This window comes from Cucurbita pepo, chromosome LG03, assembly GCF_002806865.2.
Source record: "Cucurbita pepo subsp. pepo cultivar mu-cu-16 chromosome LG03, ASM280686v2, whole genome shotgun sequence".
NCBI classification, from domain to species: Eukaryota; Viridiplantae; Streptophyta; class Magnoliopsida; order Cucurbitales; family Cucurbitaceae; genus Cucurbita; species Cucurbita pepo.
The window spans coordinates 12,085,027-12,111,097 of record NC_036640.1 but is presented as its reverse complement, the minus strand read 5'-3'; the positions used below and the strand labels follow the sequence as shown (position 1 = coordinate 12,111,097).

The window sequence follows — 26,071 nt, the reverse complement described above, 5'->3', positions numbered from 1 at the left end:
TTTTTTTTTTTTTTTTTTTAATTTTTTTTAATTTTAAATAATTTTTTAAAAATTTATTTTATCATCTAGATCGTTGTTTAAAAAATCAAGGTGATTTTCTTTACGTGTCAACTCGTTCAACTTAAGGTCTAAAATTCATCAACATAATAAATAGAGGAAGAGGTTTTGTCACATCGATCGATGATATATGTTTTAACCAATTGAATTATGTTCACGTTCACACCTCTCTATATATATATATATATATATTATGAAACAAACTTATTAGATTTTCATATTTAAAAATATTTCTAATAATTACTATTTCATATTTATTGAATTGGTATTTGTTCGTTTTAATTACATAAAATGAAATGTTATATAAAAAAATAAAAATTATCGAAAATTGGAAATTAAAAGCCCAAATTTCAAGCCCAAAAGAGTGTCATTGGGTTGTATCTAAAGCCCAGGCCCAATAATCGCTTAATGGTCTCATATATTTGATACCACTATGGGCCGGGTATTGCCTAACGACGTCGTAGGGTTGAGCGCAGCAATTCGTTTTTTACATATTCGAGAATCATCCCACATTTTATGTCTGCAACTGCGACGTGGCAATCTTCGGAATCAGATACCGATTTTTGGCGGGGATTCAACCTCACTTCGGAGCTGTTCTCCGGTTAAACCGCTGCCGGCCGGCGAGAATTATGGTTTTGTTGTAGGTTGATATGAAGTTTTAGGAAGGAAAAGAGAACGAGAAATGGAAGGATTGGTGGTTCGCTCGCCGTTCGTTTCAACAGGGAAGAAGCTTCGTTTCTCGCCTTTGCTCGATTCTTTGCCGAGTTGTTCTGCTTCTGGCAGTGTAATCGCTAAGACCGTACTGAAATCGCGTAATTTTCTCTTGCATTTCCTCTGTTTCTCTCTAATTATCTTGTTTTGATTTTGCGATTTCCTAATGCTGAGAGTTCGCATCATAGGTAGATTAGTTGCTCATTGTTAAGTGAAAGTGATTGTTTGCGAGTCTCTTCGAGTAATTTACGTATGATTATATTTCCGAATAACTTAATCTTTTCGAATGCGCATTCTTCGCATTCTGTGAGCATATTGAGCGAGTAATGAGTATGTTGCTAACAGTGAAATGTAGAAGAGTTACGAGATTGAACTGGACGCATGGATAAATCAGAGCACATTCGTCGAATGTAAGTATTGGATCCGATGTATACAAGCACGAGGAGAAAAAGGAGGGATACCATGTTATTTCCAGTAGTGCACCTGTTGATACCAGTTCATCTAAAACGTGAGTTAAATTCATTTTTGTTTCTCATTTTTCTGATTTGAGTTAATACCAGTTCATCTAACCATGTTATCTTCCATGAAGCATTTTTTCTATAATTCCAGTTGATTCCAGTTGATTCCGGTTGAGCAATTGTTTAAATATCCAATGTCTCGTCTAATGATTTATTGATTATCATTTAAAATCAAAACTCTACTAATCTGGTCTTTGGGATTTCTCTTTCATTAGATTATTTAACATAAACAGTGAATTTGACCTGTAACCATGCTAACTGCTTCAGTAGTTGCTGTAATCAACGCCATCTTCAAAAATTTGTTGTGTAGAACTGATTTTCTTGCCTTGCTTTGTAGTTTAGTGAATCCGAGATGCATTTGACTCTCAAAGGAACCGATACCTCTTCTTCTTCCTCACTCATTTCTAGATCTTTTATGTTTTGGCAGTGAGAAGTCTCCAAATGGATTGCCTTATCCTCTTTCTATTGCGCTAGTAATAATTGGATGCAGTTTAGTATTCCCTTTTAAATTTTATCATCAAATCCAACTAAGTTCATTCATTTTATGGTTACAAAGAATTACAACTGAGAAATATATAAATTTCATGAAACTAGATTACTTTTTTTTGACTTGCAGGTGCATTTGATAGGAACTACAGACCACGGTTTTCAGTAGCTTAGATGCACAATGAACCTCAGCAATGTTTCTGCTCCATCTGTGACGTGCTGGCCTGGAGGAATGAGCGACCGCACCTCTGCAATCCCACGTGCGTTCTTGAACTTGCCTGTTCCTCCGGTGACTGACAAATGCGACGAGGGGCTACCAATCCTGTATACTCCATAGAAGTTGAGACTGTCACCATATTCTCCTCCTTCAACCATGGCTGTAAATACCATCATCTGCGTAGTTCCATCAGCTGAACTAGCCACATACACCCCTTGTGCCTTGCCAATTGACTGCGAGCCCAACTCTGGTGCGATGGTTAAGATGTCGTCGATAACGGTAATCGTTCCAAAGCCTAGTCCCAACCCATCAGGTCCCAATTGGGTGTGGGGTATATTTTGTGGGTTGGGATTTCCAGCAAAAGTAGTGCCAGACAAGCCAGTCCCTAGAGGGATCCCATTGATGCCATTAACAGTAGGGAGAGCACCATTGGCATTTGGGATTGCAATACCATCATCTGGGGGAAGGAAGTCTATAGGTGTTGCAAAGGGTACTTGACCAGTGTATATGTTCCCCAGCAGGCCAGTAATCGGTCTCGCCGTTGGGCTGCCACCACCGAAAATGTCATGCATATAAAATTCAAGGACCGGTTCGTGTCCCCCGGCATCGGCAGACTTACACGCCACAAAATGCACCACGATGATTGCCATTGCAAGGAAGGCTGAGAAAGATGACTGCCTGAACATGTTGCAGAGTCCGTATGAACTCTTAGATCACAATTCTTGTGGTGATATGCAAATAGGTACAGAACTCTACTCTTTATGTAGTGCTGAAAATATTAGTCAATCTTGGATTTTGGAGTTGGTCTGAACCACCAAAAATGGTGAAGTTGTTGGATTCTGTTCTTCAGTTCTCCGAATTAGCTTTAGCTTTAGCTTTAGCTTTGGCCATTATTTTCAGAATTTCCATTGTTGAGTAGGTAAGCTGCAGGGCTTTGAAGATAGCTGTTATTCAGTGTGGAGGGTTTAACCAATCCACATACATCAATGTCAGGGACTTGCTTCTTCCTTATGATCCCCAACCTCTGCCCGTCCACGCTGCACAGCCACACGGCCCAATTGAGGTAAGGTTACACTGTTGTCTCGTGAGTTTTTATCAGTTTAATAATTGTAAGGTGAGAGATTAAACTATTGGTGTTCTAAGATGATAACAAGTGATTCTCCCAAACCATACTCAAATCGGCTTCATCAGAACATCTTTAAGTTTGTGTCTATGTGGTGAGTTAAATTTCTAAAGTATCCAACTAAACATTGATTAATCGGTTCCTGCAGCGGTGAAGAACGGGAGAAAGCTAGGGCAGAGGCGATCGAATTCCTAAGAACAATGCCTTGGCGACAAGAAATTCTTCACCGGAGAGGAGATCGGCACCCTGGATTTGGAGTTCGGAGGAATTGTGCATGCGATGAATTCCCTGGCTTGTACGTTTGGACCCATAACTTAAAGAAAGCTGCTCTGATCAGAGATAACCTGCCGGACGCCGACAAGTTGGCCGGAATATACAAGCGCCTGTACGAGCAGCGGCAGTGGAGAATTCTAACTTTTGACTACTCATATGTTAATAATGGCTTGAATATTGTATCTAACATATACATGACTATAGGCATAACTTACTAAGAAACCTCTAAAATGCTAAAATTAATATTTAAGACGAGTTAAGGTTCCACACATAACATAGGCCCCGAAAGTTTAATGTATATCTGAATGACAAGTGATATTAACAAAGTATATGACTTGAGAAAAACAAATTCACTCAACTTATTAATTTCAAATCCTAATGCTTGCTAGTAAGAAACATATACATACATTTTCTCAGGAAAAAACCAAAAGTCCACTCCCAATTCTGTGCAGAGGATCAAAAGAAAATGTGATCCTAACCCAACACCAATTCCTTTCCCATACTACCAAAAATTCTGTTAACAGTAAAGCGACAGCCTCTACTAGAAAGAGCAAACAAGCATTTTTCTCACCAGCTGTTAGAGTGGCCCCGTCCCGCTATCCTTGTCGGCATCGGCTATGCTTGAGTACGAGGTGAAATGATTCGACATCTTCCAGCTCCAATCTTCGTTCCTTGACACAAACATTCTTGGCCATCTGTTTATCCTCACATAGTGTTCTCTGATCTCCCCATCGCCGATGAAACTTGTAACCGTGGAAAAGCAGCATTCATGCCCACCCCATACTCTATCATCAGGATCAGCAGTTTGGCTCCCATCAGGATGGAAATATCGGCGCATCAGAGGGTGGCTGCCTTGCCAATACGGATCAAGATTCCGCCAGTACATCGGAGCTTCCTGAAGGGAACAGAAATTAACTCACCAGACATTATGAATCAATTTGCCCCTCATCAGGAAAGTTGCCTTAAAGATTTGGACGTGGATGTTCAGTCAGTTGCACATTATAACTTTAGATACATTTGCATCTAAGCAGAAAATTGGAAGCTTGGACTAAAACCAGCCTGCACTCGAGCATGATAATAAAACCATGCAATTGTACTTCTCAAAAGGTATTCAGGATCAAGCAGTAGACACCTTATGGGATATACCCTCTAAATCACTAGTACGGCCATCAATATTGTGAGTACCAGCATAGACATTTCACGAAGAAACATAGACACGGCCATGACACCACACAAATTTGAAAATAGACGCATTATATACGATTATCATGCTCCATAGACAGTTCCAAATCCAAGTGGGTATGAGAGTTTTTTTTTTTTTTTTTTTTTTTTTTTTTTTTTTTTTTTTTTTNAGATGTTTTTTTTTAACACAATCACTAGCATGGCTATCTAAGTTGTGAGGATCATCCATGAAATTTGTATTGCTAAAACATCCACCACCAGCCATCTAACCTCTCTCAGTGAGTAGGGCACACTTAAATAAATTATGGATATTTCTGATGGAAACCATATAGTTGGGTGTACAACTAAGATGAGGATAAAATCAGATATAGATACCATGAATCTCCGTAAGATGCCTAAGGAATGGTGTAGAAAAGATGAAAGGTGCTCAAATGTGTAGAAAATATGTAATAACATAGTCGGGTTGAAACAATCATAAAACACAAACGTAAAAGAATTCCATCCAGTTAATTTAGAACTTCAATATCCTCCTCTCCTAACCAGGTTTCATATCATCTAATTCATTACATGATGGTTAGCGTCCAAAAAAAGAATGTTTGATGACTGCATAAAAGACCAGCATACCTTATTGAAGTGGAATTGCCAGGCATGAGCACATAAATCTTCCCTCATAATGCGAGTCTGATACAAAAAGTTAAACCCATGAAAAACGATATCAAAGTAATACATGCTTCTCATTATGCCATGCTTGGGAGTACATGTGTGGAACATATTCTTTTTTCTAAATTATTGATGACGAGATTCAGTATATGCACTTTGTCATCCCAACTGCGTTCACACAACTATACATGGAGTAACACACATATATAAGTATATGGAACGACATACTCCCGAAACTATTTCTTGGGGGTGGAGAGAGAAACTTAACTCGTTTGCCATCCATGATGGATAACGAATAGGCAGCCAGCCTTGAAAAACTTCGGGTTCGTGCCAATCTAGGGATATGTGCTTTCCTGAGCCACAGTTCCATGCACTAAGAGAAAATACAATAAACTTGCTTACCAAATGTTCAATTTTACAGTAAACAGTAAAGAATGTTAGTTTTTTTGCAGCTACACCCTTTAAAATTTGTAGAATTTTAAATCATCTATCCCAGTGTCTAATAACATACACATGACAGGCAGTCATAACTATCCCCTGGCATAACCAGGGATGAGCTATCCAGCAAGAAGGATGTGAATTTCTTGGCTTCAACTTCAATCCTTGTTCATATAACATCTAATATTTTCTAAAAGCCTAAAAGAAGACATGAATTTTAGAAAATAATCTACAATGCATCTTTCAAACACACCTAAACAAGCACTTGACATTGTGTTGTAAAATACACACACCTTCTGGGCAGGAACATAGAGACGGATATAGGTCAAAACTATGCACATACAATTTCGTATCTATCAAAGGGCGAAAGCAAGATGGGATAACCTCAGAATTTCTCCTAAGGATTTCATGATGTCAAGCTTCCGTATCTTGGAATGGCTTTTCTAGCAAGTACAGCACTTGTTTTTTTAACATACTTCTCCCAGGAACACTTGCATCGATTTTGATTATCTACCTCATAGTTTTAACAGGCTTAGAACACTTTTTACTATAGAAATGTGGATATCACTCTTAGAAAGAGTCGAGGAAATGATTTGAAGATGAGTTTTCAACAACCGAGAGAAATAATTCATATTAACATGAGAGATTGAACTACAAATTCACTAACTGCAGTTTGTTATGATCTATCTAGGTAGAAAAAGCTGAATTCAGCAAAAGAAACCACAGGCTACATAAATTTAAGATTCAAATCCGACGAGAGAGAAGATAAGTACGTAAAAAAAAAAATAGAAGTGAAAGCCACAGAATAAGGACCCCGGTTCGACACAAACGAAACGATTTTCTAATTGCAAAAACGAGTGAACGACTCCATTTGCACAGGGAAAACAATTACCACAACCAACAGAAGATCAAATACCAAAATCCAATTCCAGAGAATCGAATATAATCACAAGCACCATAACATAAACGAATTAACGGAGTGAAGACGCTGACCTTCGAACTCCATAGGCGATCGCTGGAAGCCACGGCGTACCAAGATCGAGAGACAAGGAGAGAAAGTGCCACGCTGCGTGCATCAACGTAGCTAAGTATCGTCATTAATAGATCAGGACCTAAAACCTCGAAAGGATCTTGGAGAAGTTCATTACGGATTCCATTTCGTTGCCCTTGTTCATCCAAGACACTCTCTCGCTTCTTCTTCTTCCTTGCTTTCTTCGGCGGCCGGAGAAAGTCACTTTGCGCCATAAATTCAAAGCTCAAGAGGCGAAAAGGGTTTTGGAGAGGATGGCGCGATCGGCGATTAGCATTGTGATCTGGCCGACATTGCTTAGGTAATGGCGGTTGCAAAATAGAAACCCAGTTTTCTCCCAAAATATCTTAATAAAATATCTTCATATTATATTAATAATAATAATATGATTTTTTTTATTAAAAAAAATTCATTCTAGTTTCTTTTTTTTTTTTTTTTTTTTTTTTTTTTTTTTTTTTTTTTTTTTTTTTTTNCTCAATTCACGTCTTGTTGAAAAAAAAAAATTTAACAAAATAATTTAATTTTAAAGAAAACTTATCCATTTAAAATTCTTATAAATTAAAATTTTTATTTTAATAAAATCTCAAATATTAATTTAAATCCTAAAAATTCGAATCAAATTAGATTAATTGTTAATCATTTTTATCTATTTTTCACTTAATTTCATTGAAAAATATGACGTAAATTAGATTAATCCGAAAAATATGACTAATATAATAAAAAATTATCACGTAAATCTTTTTAAATAAGCATAAAAAATCGAAAAAAAAAATTAGCAAACGAAGATTCTTACATTTTCTCTAATTTTATCAAAATTAAGAATTTATGATAAAAAAATTTATAAAATTGTAAAAAAAAAAATATCATTTAAGTTTATTTATTTATTTATTTTTCATTTTTTAGATGGATACAGGACACGCACGAGCTTACGTCATGGAGGACCATTTTCCACGTGGAAAAACAAAAAAAAATATATGAATTACATTTAATATTCAACCAAAAAGAAACCAGACAAAAATGAACGCAATGAACAAACGAGCTTACTGGCCAGGCTAAGAAAAGTCGCCAATTCATCGCGGCATTATAAAACGAAAGCTTGGTTGAGATCCCATAGGCATAAGAATGGCGGATGAGGTGTGTTAGATTGAATGGCACGATGACCTATATGGGTCACGACCTCATGTATTTATAGATGCGTATAATGAAGATTACATTCCAAATCTATGATTTGGTAACAAACCATAAAATCATAGATTTGATAACAAACCCTTCAAATCATAAACTAGTAAATCTTACACTATTTTAGTATATACCGTTATGATCTATTTTAGGTTTAACACCCCCCCTCAATCTGGACGATGTACTACTAAGTTCAGATTGCGCCTAAAATAGCTAAAAGAAGGAGCTGGCAGTGGCTTTGTCATGATATCGGCGAGCTGATCCTTGGAAGATATGAGTCGAACATCAAGCTGACGAGTCGATACTCGTTCACGAACGAAGTGATAATCAACCTCAACATGCTTCGTCCGTCGATGAAAGATTGGATTGGCGGATAGGTAGGTGGCACCAATGTTGTCACACCATAGGCTAGGCGCTCGCGCTTGCGAGATCCCGAGCTCACGCAAGAGAACTTGGATCCAAATTAATTCGGCAGTGGCATCAGCAACCGCCTTATATTCGGCTTCCGTACTAGAACGAGAAACTGTCGATTGTTTCCTCGAACTCCAAGAGATAAGATTGCCACCAAAGAAGATCACATAGCCTCCAGTGCTTCGACGATCATCAGGATTCCCAGCCCAATCAGCATCTGAAAAGGCACTCAACAAATCAGTGCTGGACTTTGTAAGACACAAACCCATATCAATAGTGTCATGTAGATAACGGAGAATTCGTTTGACTGCCGCCCAATGTATAGAAGTCGGAGAGGACATGAACTGACACACTCTGTTGACACAGAAGGATATATCAGGACGTGTCAGAGACAAATATTGGAGAGCACCAACGACACTTCGATAGCGAGTAGTATCCTCAGGTGAGAGCTTTTCACCACCATTCAATAACAACTTCTCACTGGGAAGCATAGGTGTGGGCACACCTTTGGAGGTGAGCATATTGGTTCTGGCTAATAAATCTCGAATGTATTTATGTTGTGTCAGAATAAGTCCACTAGAAGTATGGCGGACCTCAATCCCAAGAAAATAACTCAAAATACCAAGATCCTTGACGGCAAAATCATCCTGAAGCTGTGTAAGAAGTTTCTCAGTAGCCGTAGAAGATGAGCTGATGATAATAATATCATCAACGTAGATGAGGATATACATCTGAATGCCCGTTTTGTTAAAAATAAAAAGAGAGACATCAGCCTTTGAAGGTGTAAAATCCAGCTGTAATAGTTTGGAGCTAAGGCGAGAAAACCAGGCACGCGGAGCTTGTTTAAGGCCATAAAGCGACTTATCCAGCTTGCAGAGATAACCAGGGTGTTGAGAATCCACAAATCCAGGGGGCTGCTTCATATAAACATCTTCATTAAGAAGGCCATGAAGAAAAGCATTTTGAATATCAATCTGCCGAATAGCCCAACCACGAGAAATAGCAAGAGATAATAAGAGCCGAATGGTAGTGGGCTTAACAACTGGACTAAAGGTATCATCATAATCAACGCCATACTGCTGTTTAAAACCTTTAGCAACCAGGCGTGCTTTGTAGCGATCAATAGAGCCATCTGGCTTTTGTTTGAGTTTGAAAACCCATTTGCAATCAATAACGTTAAGACCAGCACGAGGAGGAACTAAGTGCCATGTCTTATTTTTTTGAAGTGCCTGAAATTCATCCTTCATTGCCTGACGCCAGAGGGGATGCTCCATAGCAGTAATATGTGAAGTAGGTTCAGAGGCAGAAGACCGAGCTACAAGATATGTTACTGTTCCATCTGTACGCACCTTGGGTTTCTTGATATTGTGCTTCAATCGAGTACCATACGGATGAGTAGTAGGTGCAGGATCCACATTTGAGGGGACGGCCGTATCAGCCGTTGCGAGGGGAGCAACCGATGCTACAGCAGTTGGTTGACCAGCGGCCGAGGATTCGACCGGGCATTGCGCAATATCATCTGCTGGCGGAGGAGCCGAGGCCTCAATCATTGGCGGAACAACCAACGCCGATTCGCATGGCAGCGACGCGGAGGATTGTTGCGGCAATTCCGAAGCTGATGTAGACACCAAATTTTCTGCATCCAAAGAGTTAGTAGGCCCAGACATATGCATGTGATCATTCTCCAAATTAGTACTGCTATTACCCAAATGCAAGGTGCACAAATCAGGGGCATTATGCGTCGACTGCATGATTGGGGAAGAATTAGGTGAGGCTCTCTTGAATGGAAAAACATTTTCATCAAATATGACATCTCTAGACATATAGACACGACCAGAATCGGTGTCAAGACACTTATACCCTTTATGTGAAGAACTGTAGCCTAGAAAGACACATTCCTTTGATCGAAAAGAGAGCTTTTGTTTGTTATAAGGACGAAGATGAGGCCAACAAGCACACCCAAAATTTTTTAATAAGGAGTAATTTGGTGGGGTATGAAAAAGAAGCTCTAAGGGGCATTTTTTATCGATGACACGAGTAGGAAGACGATTGATGAGATATGTGGCTGTAAGAAACGCGCCGTCCCAAAATTTAATAGGTACATGAGCATGAGCTAGAAGGGCTAGGCCAGTTTCAACAATATGACGATGCTTGCGTTCAGCAGACCCATTTTGTTGATGTGTGTGAGGGCACGAAACACGATGACCAATTCCAAGGGAACGAAAAAATGTGTTATGAATTTTCTGATATTCCCCACCCCAATCAGATTGGACCCACTTGATTTTAGTATCTAGGAGGCGCTCAACATGAGCTTGGAATTGCAAAAATATACGAGGAGCTTCTGTACGATCATGCATCAAATAGATCCACGAAAATTTACTGAAATCATCAATGAAACTAATATAATATTTAAAACCCCCAACAGATGGAGGTGCAGGGCCCCAAACATCCGAAAAAATAAGTTCCAAAGGTGACGAAGACCTATGGGAAGAACTAGTATATGGTAATCGATGACTCTTTGCTAACTGACACGCATTACAAACTGACAAAGATGACTCACTAGCACACGAAATATTATTTAGACGCAAAATGGATTTTATTACTTGAGATGAAGGATGTCCAAGACGTGCATGCCATTGGGCGTGAGTAGTAGATCTGCTCACCAAGGCGTGCTTGAGATTATCGACATCGGATGGCTTAATAGGATAAAGACCAGATTCACACCTCCCATTTAGGAGACTTTTCCTCGACTGTCGATCCTTTATAGAAAAATGCCAAGGATGGAATTCAAAGAATACGTCATTATCACGAGAAAATTTATGAACAGAAAGAAGATGTTTGGAAATTTCAGGCACATGCAAAATATTACGCAACGCAAGAGGACGAGTAGCAGTATTAATTAGAGAATGACCAGTATGCAAAACACGCAAACCTGCTCCATTGCCGACTTGAACTTGTTCACCTCCATGATAACGTTCACGCACAGCGAGACGATCCAGGTCACTGGTGATATGGTCCGTAGCGCCTGTGTCGCTGTACCAATTTGGGTCAATCTTGTAAGAGGAAGTAGCCGCCAGTGCCGTAGGAGGAGCAGAAGAAGGTTCATCTTGATAGGACTCATCCATCCTATGCCAGCAGCGGATAGCAGTATGCCCCACTTTGCCGCAGATCTGGCAGGAAGGACGAGCAGAAGGGCCACGACGATCACCAGCAGGACGAGAGGGTGCATAACCTTGAGAACGACCACGACCGCGATCCCTACGCCCACGATTCTTCTGCTGACCACCACGACTAGCATAATTGGCAGAAGATCCAAGATTTAACTGAAGTTCAGCCTGGTGTTGTAGTTGGCGAGCTTCATACGTCATTAGATGTGCAAACACATCATCAAGGGTGAGGGCTTCACTCTTGGTAGTCATTGAGGTGACGAAGGGATCATAGTCAGGGCCAAGACCAGCGAGAAGATACGCGATCACATCATCATCCTGCAAGGCAGAGCCGGCGGCGGCCAGCTCGGTGGCTAGCCCTTTGATCTTGCAAAAATAATTTGCAGCAGATTGATCTCGTTTCTTGGACGTGGCGAGCTCAACACGAATCTGAGTAGTGCGAGCACGAGTTGACGATGAAAACATCCGCTGCAGGGTATCCCACGCCTCCTTGGACGTAGTAGCGGCAACCACATCATGAAGAATCTCCTCAGACATGGAGGAGAGAAGGCCGCTAAGGACTTGTTGATCCTGATCATACCACTGATTATAGGCCGGATTAGAGACCAGCTCAGCACCAGCAGCAGTTGAGGAAGGGACCAGCTTGGCAGGTGCAACATTGGTGCCATCGAGGTAGCCCATAAGCTTCGTACTCCGTAGGTAGGGGAGGAGCTGGGCACGCCATATGATGAAGTTGTTTTTGGTTAGACGAATTGTGACAACATGGTGTAGAGGGATTGGGCCAAAAGTCGCCATGGTAGTTGAGACGGTGTTGGAGATGGTGGATGGAGAGGAGGAAGAAGACATGGCGAGGAGTTTAAAAAATAAACCTTGGCTCTGATACCATGTTAGATTGAATGGCACGATGACCTATATGGGTCACGACCTCATGTATTTATAGATGCGTATAATGAAGATTACATTCCAAATCTATGATTTGGTAACAAACCATAAAATCATAGATTTGGTAACAAACCCTTCAAATCATAACAACTAGTAAATCTTAGACTATTTTAGTATATACAGTTATGATCTATTTTAGGTTTAACAAGGTGAAGCTCCATGGAAATGGGCTAAGTCCGTTTAGTTGCAGAGTGGTCTGGGCTCTGAAGCTTAAGGGGATCCCCTACGAATTTGTACAGGAGAATCTTCCCCACAAAAGTGCTCTGCTTTTGCACTACAATCCAGTCTACGAGACCATTCCGGTGCTCGTCCATGCCGGAAACCCCATCTGCGACTCCATGATCATCCTCCACTACATCGACGAGACTTGGCCGGAGAACCCGCTGCTCCCTTCCGATCCGTTTCAGAGAGCTGCGGCTCGCTTCTGGATCAAGTTTATTGAGGATAAGGTATGTTTCCTCTGAAAATCTAATATAGATGTGAAGTTACATTTATACCCTCAATCCCTCAAATTATAAATTCCGGCCAAAAGTGGGCATCCGCTACCTGGTTGGTCTGACGCACCACATCAATCAAACTTGGCAAGTTTGTTTTTCTTGCCATCTTCCCGTTTTGGTGTGAGTTTCTTTTGGGTCACGAAGTCACTCTGTTGTCACATTATTCGTTTTGACCAGAAAACTTGAGCACAACCCGAGTTCATAAATTTTCAATTAATACTATTTTTACGGAATCAAATAGATTTAAAAAAAATCGTAAATAAATCCTTAAAATAATATATTTTTTTTAAGATACGAAGGAAAGAAAATCAATGGATCTTTAAAAACCTTAAAGTAATAATAATAATTTATGGAAATAAACATTTAAATTAAATTAAATAATGATAAAAAGAATGGTGCCACTGCCCGGCCGGGCTTCCTTCAACCGCCAATCCCGGCGGCCGGAATTCAACCAGTTTGACTCGTAATGACATGAATGAGAGTGTTGAGAGGGTAAAATTGTATTTTCATATACAAGTAAAAGTCAAATAGTCAAAAAAGACCTTTTAGAGGCTATTTTTCTGAAATTAACGAATAAATTTCGGGCAGATCCCTGTTCTTCGGGGAATGCTTGTGGTGGAAGGGGAAGAAGATAGGGAAAAGGTGAGAAAAGCGAGCTTGGAAGTGCTGCAGACGCTGGAAGAACAGGCGTTCGGCGACAAGAAATTCTTCGGCGGAGATGAAATTAACATGGTGGATTTAGCCTACGGGATTCTCGCGCGGTGGTTGCCGGTGTTCCAAGAGGTCGTCGGTATAAAGCTCTACGAACCAGATACATTCCCTCGCTTCCATGCTTGGGCGGAGAATTTCCGGCAAGCCGCCGTCATCAGAGACAATTTGCCGGATCACGCCCAGATGGTGCCCCTGTTCAAGATCCGGCGGGAGTACCTACTCCAAACTGCCCGGAAATGATTAATGCGATTTTCAATTTGATCTGGGTTTTTGGCTTTATGGCTTTTAATTATTATTTTGTTTTAAATTTATATCTTATGTCGTTTTATTTGTAATATGTTATTTTAATATTGAAATGTATTTTCTAATTTTCTAAAATTTCGTTGGATGATTATTTAATTTTAGTTTATAAACATTATTCTATTTATAATTTTGCAATGGTTACAAAATATATATATATATTACCCGTTGTCGACAACCTTGAGAATTCTGACGTTCTTCCCACCAAAACACAAAACCCAGAAACATAAGAAAAACAAGAGGAAAGAGTAAAGAGAGACGAACGGTCGCGAAACACTGTGACATCGTCGTATAGTGTAGATAACGCCATGAAAGAGAGGACTAACGAGTTAGGTAACACTTTGAGGGATGACTACTAAATGGTGCCGTAGCATTGTTGGCCTAAAGTGAGATGGAAGGTTCAAATTTTGTCTAATGGCTCAACCAGAGCATAAGCTCTCATAACTTTGTTTGGACTTCCCCAAAATGTCCCAACCCAACCCTTATAATTGTCCACTTTGTCTCATGGCTCAACCCGACCCTTATAATTGTCCACTTTGTCTCATGGCTCAACCCGACCGTAAGGTCTCATGATTTGTTTGGACTTCTCCAAAATGTCCCAACCCATCCCCTAAAACGATCTTTATCCAAAATTTAAACTAATAAATAACTTTACTCCACCCATTTATATATATATATATATTTTTTTTTTTTTTTTTTTTTTTTTTTTTTNATGGAGTCCATTTTCGAAGTAGAAAAAACCGCATTACATTTAATATTCAAATCAATGCAGTCAACGCGCGAGCTTCCTGGGCAAGAAAACTCGCCAATTCATCGCGGCATTATAAAACGAAAGCTTGGTTATGATCCCAAAGCCATAACAATGGCGGATGAGGTGAAGCTTCATGGAAATTGGCTAAGTCCATTCAGTTGCAGAGTCATCTGGGCTCTAAAGCTGAAGGGGATCCCGTATGAATACGTAGAAGAAAATGTTGCCGACAAAAGTGCTCTGCTTTTGCACTACAATCCTGTCTACAAGAAGATTCCGGTGCTCGTCCACGGCCGAAAGCCGATCTGCGAGTCCATGATCATCCTCGACTACATCGACGAGACTTGGCCGGAGAACCCGCTCCTGCCCTTGGATCCATTCGAGAGAGCCACGGCTCGCTTCTGGATCAAATTTATAGAGGATAAAGTATACTTCCTCGTTCATATTATAAAATTTAATTTATATCTCTTTTGTTTTGTAGTATATTTTATTTTATTTTATTTAAATATATTTGATATATTCTATATTTTTCTTAATAAATATTGGACTTTCAATCTCATTTGTAATTCTCATTCATTAACTTTAATCAATTAATTTCCGACAGAGCCCGGTGCTTTGGGGAGTGTTTCTGGCGGACGGGGAAGACGATAGGGAAAAGGCAAGGAAGGCAACATTGGAAGTACTGCAGACGCTGGAAGAAAAGGCGTTCGGGGACGAGAAATTCTTCGGCGGAGACGAGATTAACATGGTGGATTTAGCATACGGGATGCTAGCGCGGTGGATGCCGGTGATCGAAGAGGTTGTTGGCGTAAAACTCCTCGATCCCGACATGTTCCCTCGCCTCCATGCTTGGGCGGAGAACTTCCGGCAAGCCGCCGTCATCAGAGACAACCTGCCTGATCACGACCAGATGGTGCCCTTGTTCAAGATCCGGCGAGAGCAGCTACTCCAAATTGCCAGGAAATGATTAGTGCGATTTTGTCTTCGCAGTGTGTTTGACTTTGTGGCTTTTAAATTATTATTATAATACATGTTTTATGTGTATGATTAAAAATATTAAAAATAAAGTTGAAAAATTAATGATGGGTTAAAAGAGTTAATTAATGAACTCGTTGACAAAGTCAAAGTCAACGAAGTGAATGGAATTTAATATTCCAAAAACTTGCCGGGGAGGAGAAAAGATCCAATAAATGCGGAACAAGGAGCCTGGCGAAGACTCCATTAAGGATGGGTGAAGTGAAGCTGTATGGGAACTGGTCGAGTCCTTTCACTTACAGAGTCATATGGGCTTTAGCCATCAAAGGCATACCCTACGAATACGTAGAAGAAGACCTCTCCAACAAAAGCCCTTTGCTCCTTCACTATAATCCCATCCACAAGAAGGTCCCTGTCCTCGTCCATGGCGGAAAACCCATCTGTGAATCCACTCTCATCCTCGAATACATCGACGAGACATGGCCGCAGAATCCCCTGTTCCCTGCCGATCCCCTCGACCGAGCCGCAGCTCGGTTTTGGATTCGATTCGCCGAGGATAAGGTAAATAAATATCTCTAAACTATTTATATCGAAATGATATTGTCCACTATGAGTATAAGCTTTTATAGTTTGATTTGGGCGTCTAAAAGGTCTACTTACTTATACACCCATTACCTAAAATACTCGATATAGACTCCATCTCAACAATATTGCCCTCGAACAAAGTACATCATAGAGCTTTTTATGAGATTTATGGAGCCCTTGAACCCCTCGAATAGTTTTATCTTAATTGAGACTCGACTCTTCTCTAGAGCCCTCGAACAACTTTCCCTTAATTGAGGTTCGACTCCTTCTCTCGAGTTCTCGAACAAAGTACACCCTTTGTTCGACTCTTGAGTCACTTTTGTCTACGCCTTCAAGTCTAGTAACTTCTTTGTTCGACGATTGAAAATTTCATGACATTACTAAATTAAGAGCATGATTCTGATAGTATGTTAGAAATAAATACTCTATCCAATATGGGTATGGTATGATATTGTCCACTTTGAGCATAAACTCTAAATTTGCTTCCGGCTTCCTTTAGGGTCCGGCGACATGGAGAATGTTTTGTTCGGACGGGGAGGAACACTTGAAGGCGAAGCAGGAGAGCTTGGAGATGCTGCAGATCGTGGAAGAGAGAGGCATTGGCGAGGGGAAGTTCTTCGGCGGAGAGACGATCGGGATAGTGGATTTGGTGTACGGAATATTTGGAGATTGGTTGGGAGTGATTGAAGAGGTGATCGGCGAGAAACTGGTGGAAGCCGATTCATTTCCTCGGCTGCACGCTTGGATCAGAGCTTTCCTGGAAGCTCCGATGATTCGAGAGAACCGTCCCGATCGAGATCGGATGGTCGTCACTTTCAAGGCCTTGAGAGAGCGGCTTCTAAAATCGACATCTCAGTAATGGCGGCTGGCGGCTGGCTCACGACTCTACACAATGGTATGATATTGTCCATTTTGAGCATAAGCTCTCATGGCTTTGCTTTGGGCTTCCCAAAAGGCCTCATCCCAATGGAGTTAGTATTCCTCACTTATAAACCCATGATCATTCCCTAAATTAGTCGATGTGGGACTTCCATCATCCAACACTTTGAACTCCATTGATCGATAATAAAATGTTATTTCCTTTCTTGGTTAAATTTTTAAGATATATCTATTTAATTTAAGAATTAAATAGAGATAAATTTCTTGGGTAGACATAAATTATATAAATATAAGTATATCTATAATATATAAAAATTAAAATACAAAACTAACTTCTTATTTTATATATAGTATATATTTAGTAAATAAATAAATAATTTTCGGTGTTAAATAATATTAAAATTTGAACTTGATTGAATATTATATAATATTTTTTTTTTATTATGAAGTAATAAAATATTATTTGATTTATTAAGATCATTTATTATTTGTTAATATAAATTATATTGGAATATGGAAACTCACCACTAAAAAATTATTTAAAAGAAATATTTTATAAAAATATAACCATAGAGAAATTTCTCGATCCTGCAAAAATAAATAAAAAAATTTAAAATTAAAGACGAGACTTTTTCATCCCAAACTAAGTAAACATCTTTAATAATTAAGTTATTAATTTATAATTGTGAGTCTCTACATAAGTAGATAGCTAAGAAGAGGTCGGGAAAATTGAAATAAGAAAATGACAAAAATGTCCTCTCGAATTATTTATAAAATAAATTATAAATTGGATCCCTATTATCATAGCTTAAAAAAATTAAAATTTTATTTTTAGCGTCAATAAATCTAAATATTCATTATCTAAATTATTTATGAAGTTTTATTTATTTAAAGAATAATGTTTAAATAATAGGATCTAAATTTTAAGTATTTATAATTTAATCGAATTGTAATAATAAAATAAAATAAAATAAAATAAAGAAAATATCTGACTAATGGGGAGTGGTTTATCCATCCGAAATAATATATGTGGATGAAAAGAAATCTCTCTCTGTTGTGGAGCTTCTCATTGCCACTCTGCTGTAATGCATTCCATTGCCAATCTCCGCTCCGTTCCTCTCTCACTTTCCGTCGTTGCTTCATCCTCACCTTCTTCTCCAAGTAAGATCACACATCTCTCTGTGTCTCCGTCGTCTATGGATTGTGTTTCGGACTAAGACTTTCTTTGATTGTTATGGAACAGATGGAAAATCGGAACCGAAGCAGGTGAAACTCAGGGAAGATTGGAGGCAACGCTCCAGACCGATTCCTCCTGGAGGCACTTATCCTGCCAAAGAACATTGCAGGTTCGATTCAAACAATGCTTTACTGGTTTTTCCTGCGTTTTTCTGAAGATCGCGAAACGGTTTTGGCGGGAAGGGATTGTTTGCTGCATTTTATGGCTTTGATTCTTCTTCATTTTGTTTGTCAAGATTAATGATGAAAAGTTAGTTTACGTAACCTATCGGGTTAAGTAGTTGTTTAAAATTTTGAAATAGTATTGGAGTGGGAGATGGAGATTCTATGTTGGAATCTATTCATGAAAGATTAAATATATCTTAACCTTGCAGTCGATGCGGCTTGTGTGATACTTATTACATTGCTCACGTGAAGGAGGCTTGTGCTTTCTTGGGCGATGGCATGTCTAGAGTGGAAGTAAGTTTCCATTCTTTCTGTTTGCATGTGCTCCATATCTTCCTTTACCTCAGTTTTTTTTATATTGGTTTGCATAATGTTCGTTACGGGAGTTTGGATATTGAGTTCCCTGTAATATAGAAGTCGAACAAAGGATTAGAGGTTGTTAAATCCTGCAAAAAAAATTCTTACGAGAGCAAGACTAATGTATTATGAAGCTAATTCTTCGATTGTAAGCCCCTCCTGTCTCCTATGCAATTTGACCAGTGGAGATGGAACCGGATCTCTCGAGTGTATTGACTATTGATCATGCTGTTCTTCTATTCTCTTTTTCGTCCAATAATAGATTATTAATGTTCTCAAAGTCGAATTGAACATCTGACGCAGTACTGATTCCTGTCCATCAAGTGAAAGTCAATTGCTCCACATTTTATATGAGTAATTAATCTGTTCATCGGTGTCATAAGTGTAGTATCAGACATTCACTGATATTTTTATCAGGCATTGGAACCTGTCGTTCACGGTAGAGGGAGGAAGACAGATACGCTGGATGAGACGTATTTTGGGGTTCATGAGAAGCTATTATATGCTCGTAAGATTAAACCAGTGGAAGGTAAAGTGTTTGTAACGTAAGAACTAATCTTAGATGTTTCTTCTTTGGTTTTTATGATACCTCAACAGCTTGTATTAAAATGCATTGCATTGTCTCTTTTTGGTAGTCTCGGTGTTAGATCGGGCTGCTTGACAGCCCTTCTCAATATTCTGTCCCATCCTTGTTTGCTTGACTACATTATCATTAAATTTCTCCAGAAAACTCCAGTTTCTTTGTTTATAAATCTTCAGTTTGAGAACCAAATTTCTGCAAACTTGTAGGAGCTCAATGGACGGGGATAGTAACAACCATAGCAATTGAAATGCTTAAGTCAGGCATGGTCGAGGCTGTTATTTGTGTACAGAGGTAATTCCGAGATTTTCTTGATAGAGCTATGTAATTGCTCTTGGGATCTTCATTTTATTTTTTTTCTAATGCCATTTTTGTGGTGAACTTTTCATTGCTCTGTTATATTGTAGTGATCCAGAGGACAGATTCAGTCCAAGGCCTATTTTAGCAAGGTTTATCTAGTTTATTTACTGCAATCTTTGGTAGTTTTGTTAATATTCTGGAATCTGTATTGACAAATAGCCTCTCCTTCAGTTCACTTTTACTGATTTGGCGCTATAATCGTTTCTGTCCTCTAAACAGGACACCAGATGAAATCCTAGCAGCCAGAGGAGTAAAGCCAACTTTGTCTCCCAACTTGAATACCCTTGCTCTAGTTGAGGTGCTTTTGTTTATCCATTATTAAGAGGGAGAGAAACCCAGTTTATGCTTTTCTATTTGGTAGGCAACTTTCTCTTGAGGGAGTTCACATAATTTTTGTTAAACTAAATTGATGTTAAATTCCAAGCCGCTAAATCCACTAATAATCAAACTACATGCTTAAACTGCCAGATAGGTTTTATCAACTTGCTAGAGGTCACATGAAACAAGGGTACTTGCATTAGCACCTATAATCAAACTAGAAGTCGAATTTTAGTATAGTATTTGACGATATATCGATACTTTTTTGAAACAGGCTGCAGGAGTCAAACGTCTTCTTTTTTGTGGTGTGGGCTGTCAAGTGCAAGGTAACGTCTATGTTTTACCTGGTGGATTTATTAACCATACCTGTCTGAGGGTGCATTATGGTACTCCCATATTTTGGGAATCAAGACGGTTTCCTATTCAATGTGTTTCCGGGGTGCATAAAGATCCTTAGTTCCTTTCGCTATTGTGACTTCTACAACTGTAATGCAGAATGATATCTTAAACTGCAGCATTAAGATCTGTGGAGCAGCATTTAAATCTGGAGAAGCTTTATGTACTGGGCACTAATTGTGGTTACTCTCTGTCTTTTTATCTTAAAATTTTCTGTTTTTATGGCATCTTATCCTTACTACTTTAGATATCAGTAAGTTTTACTTTTTTTCTCTTTTTTATTTCAACAGTGGATAATGGAACTCGAGAAGGACTAGATAAATTTCTCAAGGCTGCAAGTACAGAACCAGAGACGGTTCTTCACTACGAGTTCATGCAAGATTACAAGGTTTGTTTTGGGACTATCTCTTGTGTTTGATATATATATATTTATATATACATGTATGTATATATATATAAACTCCCAGTGAAAAAGATTTAGAATATGGCTGAGAAATATAGTTCATTCAATGTGGACCTCTTGAGGCTCTATAATATCATCTCAGTGGCTTAACGCATGGGATTTAGGTTAACTTTTAGGTTTCATGTCAAGACCTAAACTTGTAATTGTTAAGAGTTATGATATTCACATTTTAACTTCCTATGATAGGTATTTGAATCCATAACCAGAAAGGATCATCGTCTGAGTTCATTTTTGTTTTTACAACGATATAATCCGTAGCTTAGTAAAGCAAATACACAAAAAATGCAATTTGTCCCTTTCTACCTTGTGTTTATTTTGATATTGATTCATGTACTGACTCAATGAAAGCTTATTTCATACTAAACAAATGCAAGTAGGAAAATATTGTTTTGTTATGTGCAACTGTGCCCTGAATTTCAATTTTTAGCCTTTGTTAAGCCCATTTCTTCTCAGCCAAGTTCTTATTGCTCCAATAGGTTCATCTAAAGCATTTGGATGGTCATATTGAAGAGGTAATTAAGTCCCTGCAATGTTATTGTTCATGAACATCTTCCTTGTGCTGCTTCATCGAGTTAACCATACTGAAACAGGTTCCCTATTTCTGTCTACCTGCAAATGACTTGGTTGATGTTATTGCACCATCTTGCTACAGGTATCTTTAAGACAATGACAATATGTTCCTTCATTCAATATATATATTTTTTCGTTTCAAAAAATCTAAAAGAAAATTCTGGTAAGGTTAAGCTAAATAGTAGCTTTGTTTCATAAGTGTGTCCAGGCAGACTAAATGTCGTGGAGGGGAGTTGTCCAACTAAAAGATGAAATGATCATCCTCTCTTCATACTTCATTAAATTGCATATGTTCTCTCTTTTTTTTTTTTTTACAAAAAAAAAAAAAAAAAAAAAAAAAAAAANCCCACAAAATTGTTTTTTATTTTATTTTATTATAAGAGATGATGTATATAAACAGCGATAAATATACTCCACAAAATTGACATTATGTTTGATCCTTGTTTTAAGAAAAAATAAAGAATTTTGTGAAGGGAAAACAACACTAGGATGATTTATTTATTTATATATCTTTTTTGGGGTACTCAAAAGTAAGTTTCCTAATTTTGAATTCTGTCCTGATGAACACAGTTTCTACATATTTTCTTCATTTTTGTAGATATGGATGACTACTTTTGAATTAAATATGGAACATAAAAACTATTCTTTAATGTACAGAATAATCTACTTCTCTTAAATACAACGTTTTAAATTTGCATCACGTTTGACTTATGGTTAGTTACCTTTCCTAGTGTTGTCTTTTCTTCACTCTTCTGAAGTTATTATCTAACTGAGTTTTGGTTTGCATTGCAGTTGTTTTGATTATACAAATGCTCTAGCGGTCAGTATTTCTACTCATCCAACTTAATATGATTGCCATGTAATTTTCTACTTATATCAAATTTTTACGTTCTCCTTTAGTTAGCAAGGGGTGCATATATTTGTACTTATAATACCAACATATCATTGTACTTCTTCATGGTCTTTATTTGAACATGATGCGGCATTTTCATACATTTTGTTATTAGTAACTTTCTCTGACATAAGAATACCTTGTAATTGATTCATGTATATAGAGGAAATATAATATCATTTTCATCATAAAAAAAAAAAAAAAAAAAAAATTGAAATTGGTCTCCCAAAATTATTGCCAGCGGTAAACTTAGGCCAGCCAAGAATGTATGCCTCTCAATTCAAAACTTAGTCGATAGCTGAAGGCAAATGGTGGGTACACTCTTGGCCACAGATACAAACACTATTTTATGGTGTACGCGTGTTTTTCTTTTTTCCGTCAAAACAATTCTGACATGGTTCCACTCTATCCAACAAGGCCTTGAAAGAGTTACTAAATCATCCATTTCCATTTGCCATACCCATCTTCGTCCGTCAGGTTTGCCATTAATAAGTTCCCTGACTTGAAAGATTTAAATTGTAATCTAGTTTAGATCTAAAAGTTGATGTCTCATGGATACATTAAATTTGAAATGTTAATTTTTTTTTTTTTTTCCTTTTCAAATTAATTGAAGTGGTTAGTCTTTCCTTAAGTGAGCTTGATCTCATACACACTATTAACGGTTAACTTATTCTTTACACGTGTTACTATAATGCTGCTCAGATACAAACAAAATTCTGTTTGACCTCATCTTTGATTAATGGTTTAAAATTTTCAGGACCTGGTTGTTGGATACATGGGTGTGCCAAAATATTCTGGAGTCAGCATGACCCAACATCCACAGTATATTACTGTTAGGTAATATTATCATTTAGGTTCTCTGTACCTTTCACGCCTTGCCATGTTACCAGAGACTATTTTGTATTAGTATTCAGTAGGCATTCTAACATTTCATTATTGTTGTATCCTTAACATCGTAGAAATGAGCGTGGTAGAGAGATGCTGGGATTAGTGGAACAGTACTTGGAAATTACACCAACAATTAGCGAGGTAAATTTCTTGCCTTCCCATATCTCCTTTAATAAGTAAGCATTGCATATATAAACAAAAAAAATATTCTGGGCTCAGGGTAATCGAAGACCTTTAGTTATGGAGACTGTGAAGGCAGATGACGATGCTAAGCTTGGTATGTATGGCTACATCCTTACAATCTCTCAAACGAAAGTTCTAATTTTGTACTCTAATTTGTTTATTATTCAGACTTACTTTAAAATCAATTTTCATTCAAATGTTATTGTGTTGTAGTGTACTGTCTAATCTATTTGGAGCAATCCGTTTTGCTATTATATTAATAATTTATCCTCCTGTAATGGGCCCAAGAACTTCCCAGTCCCTAATTATTTTCATTCCGGAGATAGTCAGATTATGTTCCTTGTCATTTCTTTAAAATCATGGAAAAGCAGAATTTCCTAGCTTTGTTCTGAACGCTCCATATAGTACCTGCTTTTCTCTGTAATTGCTAATGAGCATGCTGGTTAGAATTTCTTCTTTAACTACGAGTCATGGCAGGCTTCTATGACCTTTGATTTATATACTTACGTTCTTACTCTCAGGGAAAGGTCCGTCACAGCCTGCTCCAAAATTTATTGGGAACATCATTGCGTTTTTTCTGAACTTGGTAAAATTTCCCCTTGATATATACATTCCTTTTTCTGAAAAAATAAACTACCATTTTCAGAAATGTAAGTATTCATCGATCTATGATACACTTACAATAAAGTATATGCAGAAACTTCATTATCTTGTTTTTTTTTCTTTAGATTGGCCCTAAAGGTCTGGAATTTGCTCGTTATTCACTGGATTACCATACCATCCGGAACCATTTATATGTCACCCGAAAATGGGGAAAACAAAGGTAAAAAAATGGATTAAGCCGTGTGTGAAGAACTCGTTTAATTTTGTTTCCTTGTCCTCGTTTTGATGATGATTTATGGACTGCAGAGCTGATAAGCATGAACCTACATATGCTAAAAAGTTAGTGGATTTGTACAACCAGAAGGGTGAAATTGATCGCATCCTTTCCAACTCAAAGTAATCACACTGTTCAGAGACAGATGGCACTTGCACTTATATTACTGGTTTTCTTGCTTTTGGTTGCACAAAATCAGAAGTCACAAACGGATCATGGAAAACTGTCATGGAACTTCAAGATTCTTGCTGTGAAATCTTGGGTCCACTACTTTTCTCTCATTTCAATCCCTGATTATCCACCTCTTTCTATGGGCTGTTTGTTGAATCTCTTTCGACTGTAAGAGACTAAAAGTTTGTCTCAACTCATTTAGTTAGAAGTAGTTTTTTCAGGATTAGGCAACTAAATGTAGTAATGAGCATTTGCACCAATTTCAATGCAATGTTTTGGAAGATGAAGGACTTTCTTCTTAAAGAATTTCATTTTGATAGCGTAATGCAACTTTTTTGGAAGATGATTGCCAATTTACTAAATGAGAAATTAAATTAAAAGGTTAGGAGATGGGATGAAAATTTAAAAGGGTTTAAGGGAGAAAACATGGGAGGAAAATATTCTCCAATAATTCATTATTAGCACTCTATCCATTTCATTTAAAAGGGTTCAATTCACAATAAATGAGAAACTTAATAAAATTAATGGAACCTATATGAAGAAAATACCATGGTTTCTAAACCGAGCGAGTATTTCCTCGGACTCCTGAATTTTGTACTGGTAGTTGTAAATTTTTCACTTACCATCATAATCTCAACTGTGTTTATTTATCATTTATAACATGAATAGATGGGCTTTTGATGAAGAACTAGGAAACTGTTATGGGTATTTACTACCCCATGTGTTTTCTTCCCTTTGATGTCTCTGTCAGAGGTTGCATGGTTTTGTGAGAACATTGGACACTCTAGTGGGATTTTGATAAAGACTGCAGGTTTGGATTTTCATGCTGTAGGCTTCATGTGTTGCTATAAACTAGAACATTAATGTCTACTTGACTGACCTATGTTCCAAACTGATGCAGGTAACATGTCATGAAGGACCATGATCAGGTCGAATTACAAATTCATTCTGCAAAGCTTTGAGTTTGTGATGCTGAAGAAGAACATTTAAATGGGCCACGGAGTTATAGCACAATGTTCGGTTGCACCAACAGCATGGGGAGTCATATGGGTTGTCTTCTCCATTACCCTCCTCACTGGTGAATTGTCTTGTCCTTGTTCTTTGTAACAGCTCAAGCCCACCGCTAACAAATATTGTCCTCTTTGGACTTTCCCTCAAAGTTTTTAAAACGCGTCTTCTAGAGAGAGGTTTCTATTGAGGAATGTTTCGTTCCCACATTGGTTGGAGAAGGGAACGAAACATTCCTTATAAGGGTGTGGAAACCTCTCCCTAGTAGATGCGTTTTAAAACCGTGAGACTGATGACGATATGTAAAGGGCCAAAATAGACAATATCTACTAGCGGTGGGCTTGGGCTTGGGCTTGGGCTTGGGCTTGGGCTTGGACTGTTACATCCTTAGTCTTAAACTCTGTTCTTACTAATTAAGGCTCGAGGAACACAAAACATCCAGTTTACAATGTCAACCTTATGTGCAGTCTGTTTTGTTATAGCTCATTTTATTATGCTGCTGTCTTACAAGATTAGAG

General features: G+C 38.1%; 7 protein-coding genes and 1 non-coding gene across 8 annotated transcripts; 5 read left to right on the top strand and 3 right to left on the bottom strand.

Annotated features, from left to right (window-relative positions):
• Positions 1-1,902: 1,902 nt before the first annotated feature.
• Positions 1,903-2,715, bottom strand: LOC111790210 (dirigent protein 18-like). The gene has a single exon (XM_023671059.1). The coding sequence runs from the start codon at positions 2,673-2,675 to the stop codon at positions 1,935-1,937; it is 741 nt and encodes a 246-aa protein (XP_023526827.1). The 5' UTR covers positions 2,676-2,715; the 3' UTR covers positions 1,903-1,934.
• Positions 2,716-2,958: 243 nt separating this feature from the next.
• Positions 2,959-3,622, top strand: LOC111790215. The gene is made up of 2 exons (XM_023671063.1): positions 2,959-3,052; positions 3,261-3,622. The coding sequence occupies exons 1-2, from the start codon at positions 2,976-2,978 to the stop codon at positions 3,601-3,603; spliced, it is 420 nt and encodes a 139-aa protein (XP_023526831.1). The 5' UTR covers positions 2,959-2,975; the 3' UTR covers positions 3,604-3,622.
• Positions 3,623-3,661: 39 nt separating this feature from the next.
• Positions 3,662-7,025, bottom strand: LOC111790211. Its single transcript, XM_023671060.1, has 4 exons — positions 6,659-7,025; positions 5,496-5,600; positions 5,192-5,248; positions 3,662-4,280 (listed from the first exon to the last, which is right to left on the bottom strand). The coding sequence occupies exons 1-4, from the start codon at positions 6,908-6,910 to the stop codon at positions 3,963-3,965; spliced, it is 732 nt and encodes a 243-aa protein (XP_023526828.1). The 5' UTR covers positions 6,911-7,025; the 3' UTR covers positions 3,662-3,962.
• Positions 7,026-7,616: 591 nt separating this feature from the next.
• On the top strand, positions 7,617-13,921 carry LOC111790212 (probable glutathione S-transferase). The gene is made up of 3 exons (XM_023671061.1): positions 7,617-7,829; positions 12,544-12,843; positions 13,480-13,921. Exons 1-3 carry the CDS (start codon positions 7,818-7,820, stop codon positions 13,840-13,842), a joined length of 675 nt encoding a protein of 224 aa, XP_023526829.1. The 5' UTR covers positions 7,617-7,817; the 3' UTR covers positions 13,843-13,921.
• LOC111791927 lies at positions 11,640-11,779 on the bottom strand. Its single transcript, XR_002814715.1, has one exon. It is a non-coding gene; the product is annotated as a small nucleolar RNA Z247 (small nucleolar RNA).
• Positions 13,922-14,755: 834 nt separating the features above from the next.
• LOC111790214 (probable glutathione S-transferase) lies at positions 14,756-15,721 on the top strand. Its single transcript, XM_023671062.1, has 2 exons — positions 14,756-15,076; positions 15,255-15,721. Exons 1-2 carry the CDS (start codon positions 14,765-14,767, stop codon positions 15,615-15,617), a joined length of 675 nt encoding a protein of 224 aa, XP_023526830.1. The 5' UTR covers positions 14,756-14,764; the 3' UTR covers positions 15,618-15,721.
• A 45-nt stretch (positions 15,722-15,766) lies between these two features.
• Positions 15,767-17,081, top strand: LOC111791440 (glutathione transferase GST 23-like). Its single transcript, XM_023672786.1, has 2 exons — positions 15,767-16,186; positions 16,710-17,081. Exons 1-2 carry the CDS (start codon positions 15,878-15,880, stop codon positions 17,067-17,069), a joined length of 669 nt encoding a protein of 222 aa, XP_023528554.1. The 5' UTR covers positions 15,767-15,877; the 3' UTR covers positions 17,070-17,081.
• A 1,027-nt stretch (positions 17,082-18,108) lies between these two features.
• On the top strand, positions 18,109-24,853 carry LOC111790318 (7-hydroxymethyl chlorophyll a reductase, chloroplastic). Its single transcript, XM_023671177.1, has 19 exons — positions 18,109-18,250; positions 18,333-18,435; positions 18,700-18,784; positions 19,265-19,376; positions 19,637-19,721; positions 19,835-19,876; positions 20,007-20,085; positions 20,380-20,431; positions 20,621-20,683; positions 20,792-20,889; positions 21,441-21,476; positions 21,555-21,616; positions 22,327-22,354; positions 23,184-23,263; positions 23,386-23,455; positions 23,534-23,591; positions 24,019-24,083; positions 24,226-24,320; positions 24,407-24,853. The coding sequence occupies exons 1-19, from the start codon at positions 18,175-18,177 to the stop codon at positions 24,498-24,500; spliced, it is 1,383 nt and encodes a 460-aa protein (XP_023526945.1). The 5' UTR covers positions 18,109-18,174; the 3' UTR covers positions 24,501-24,853.
• The last annotated feature ends 1,218 nt before the right edge of the window (positions 24,854-26,071 follow it).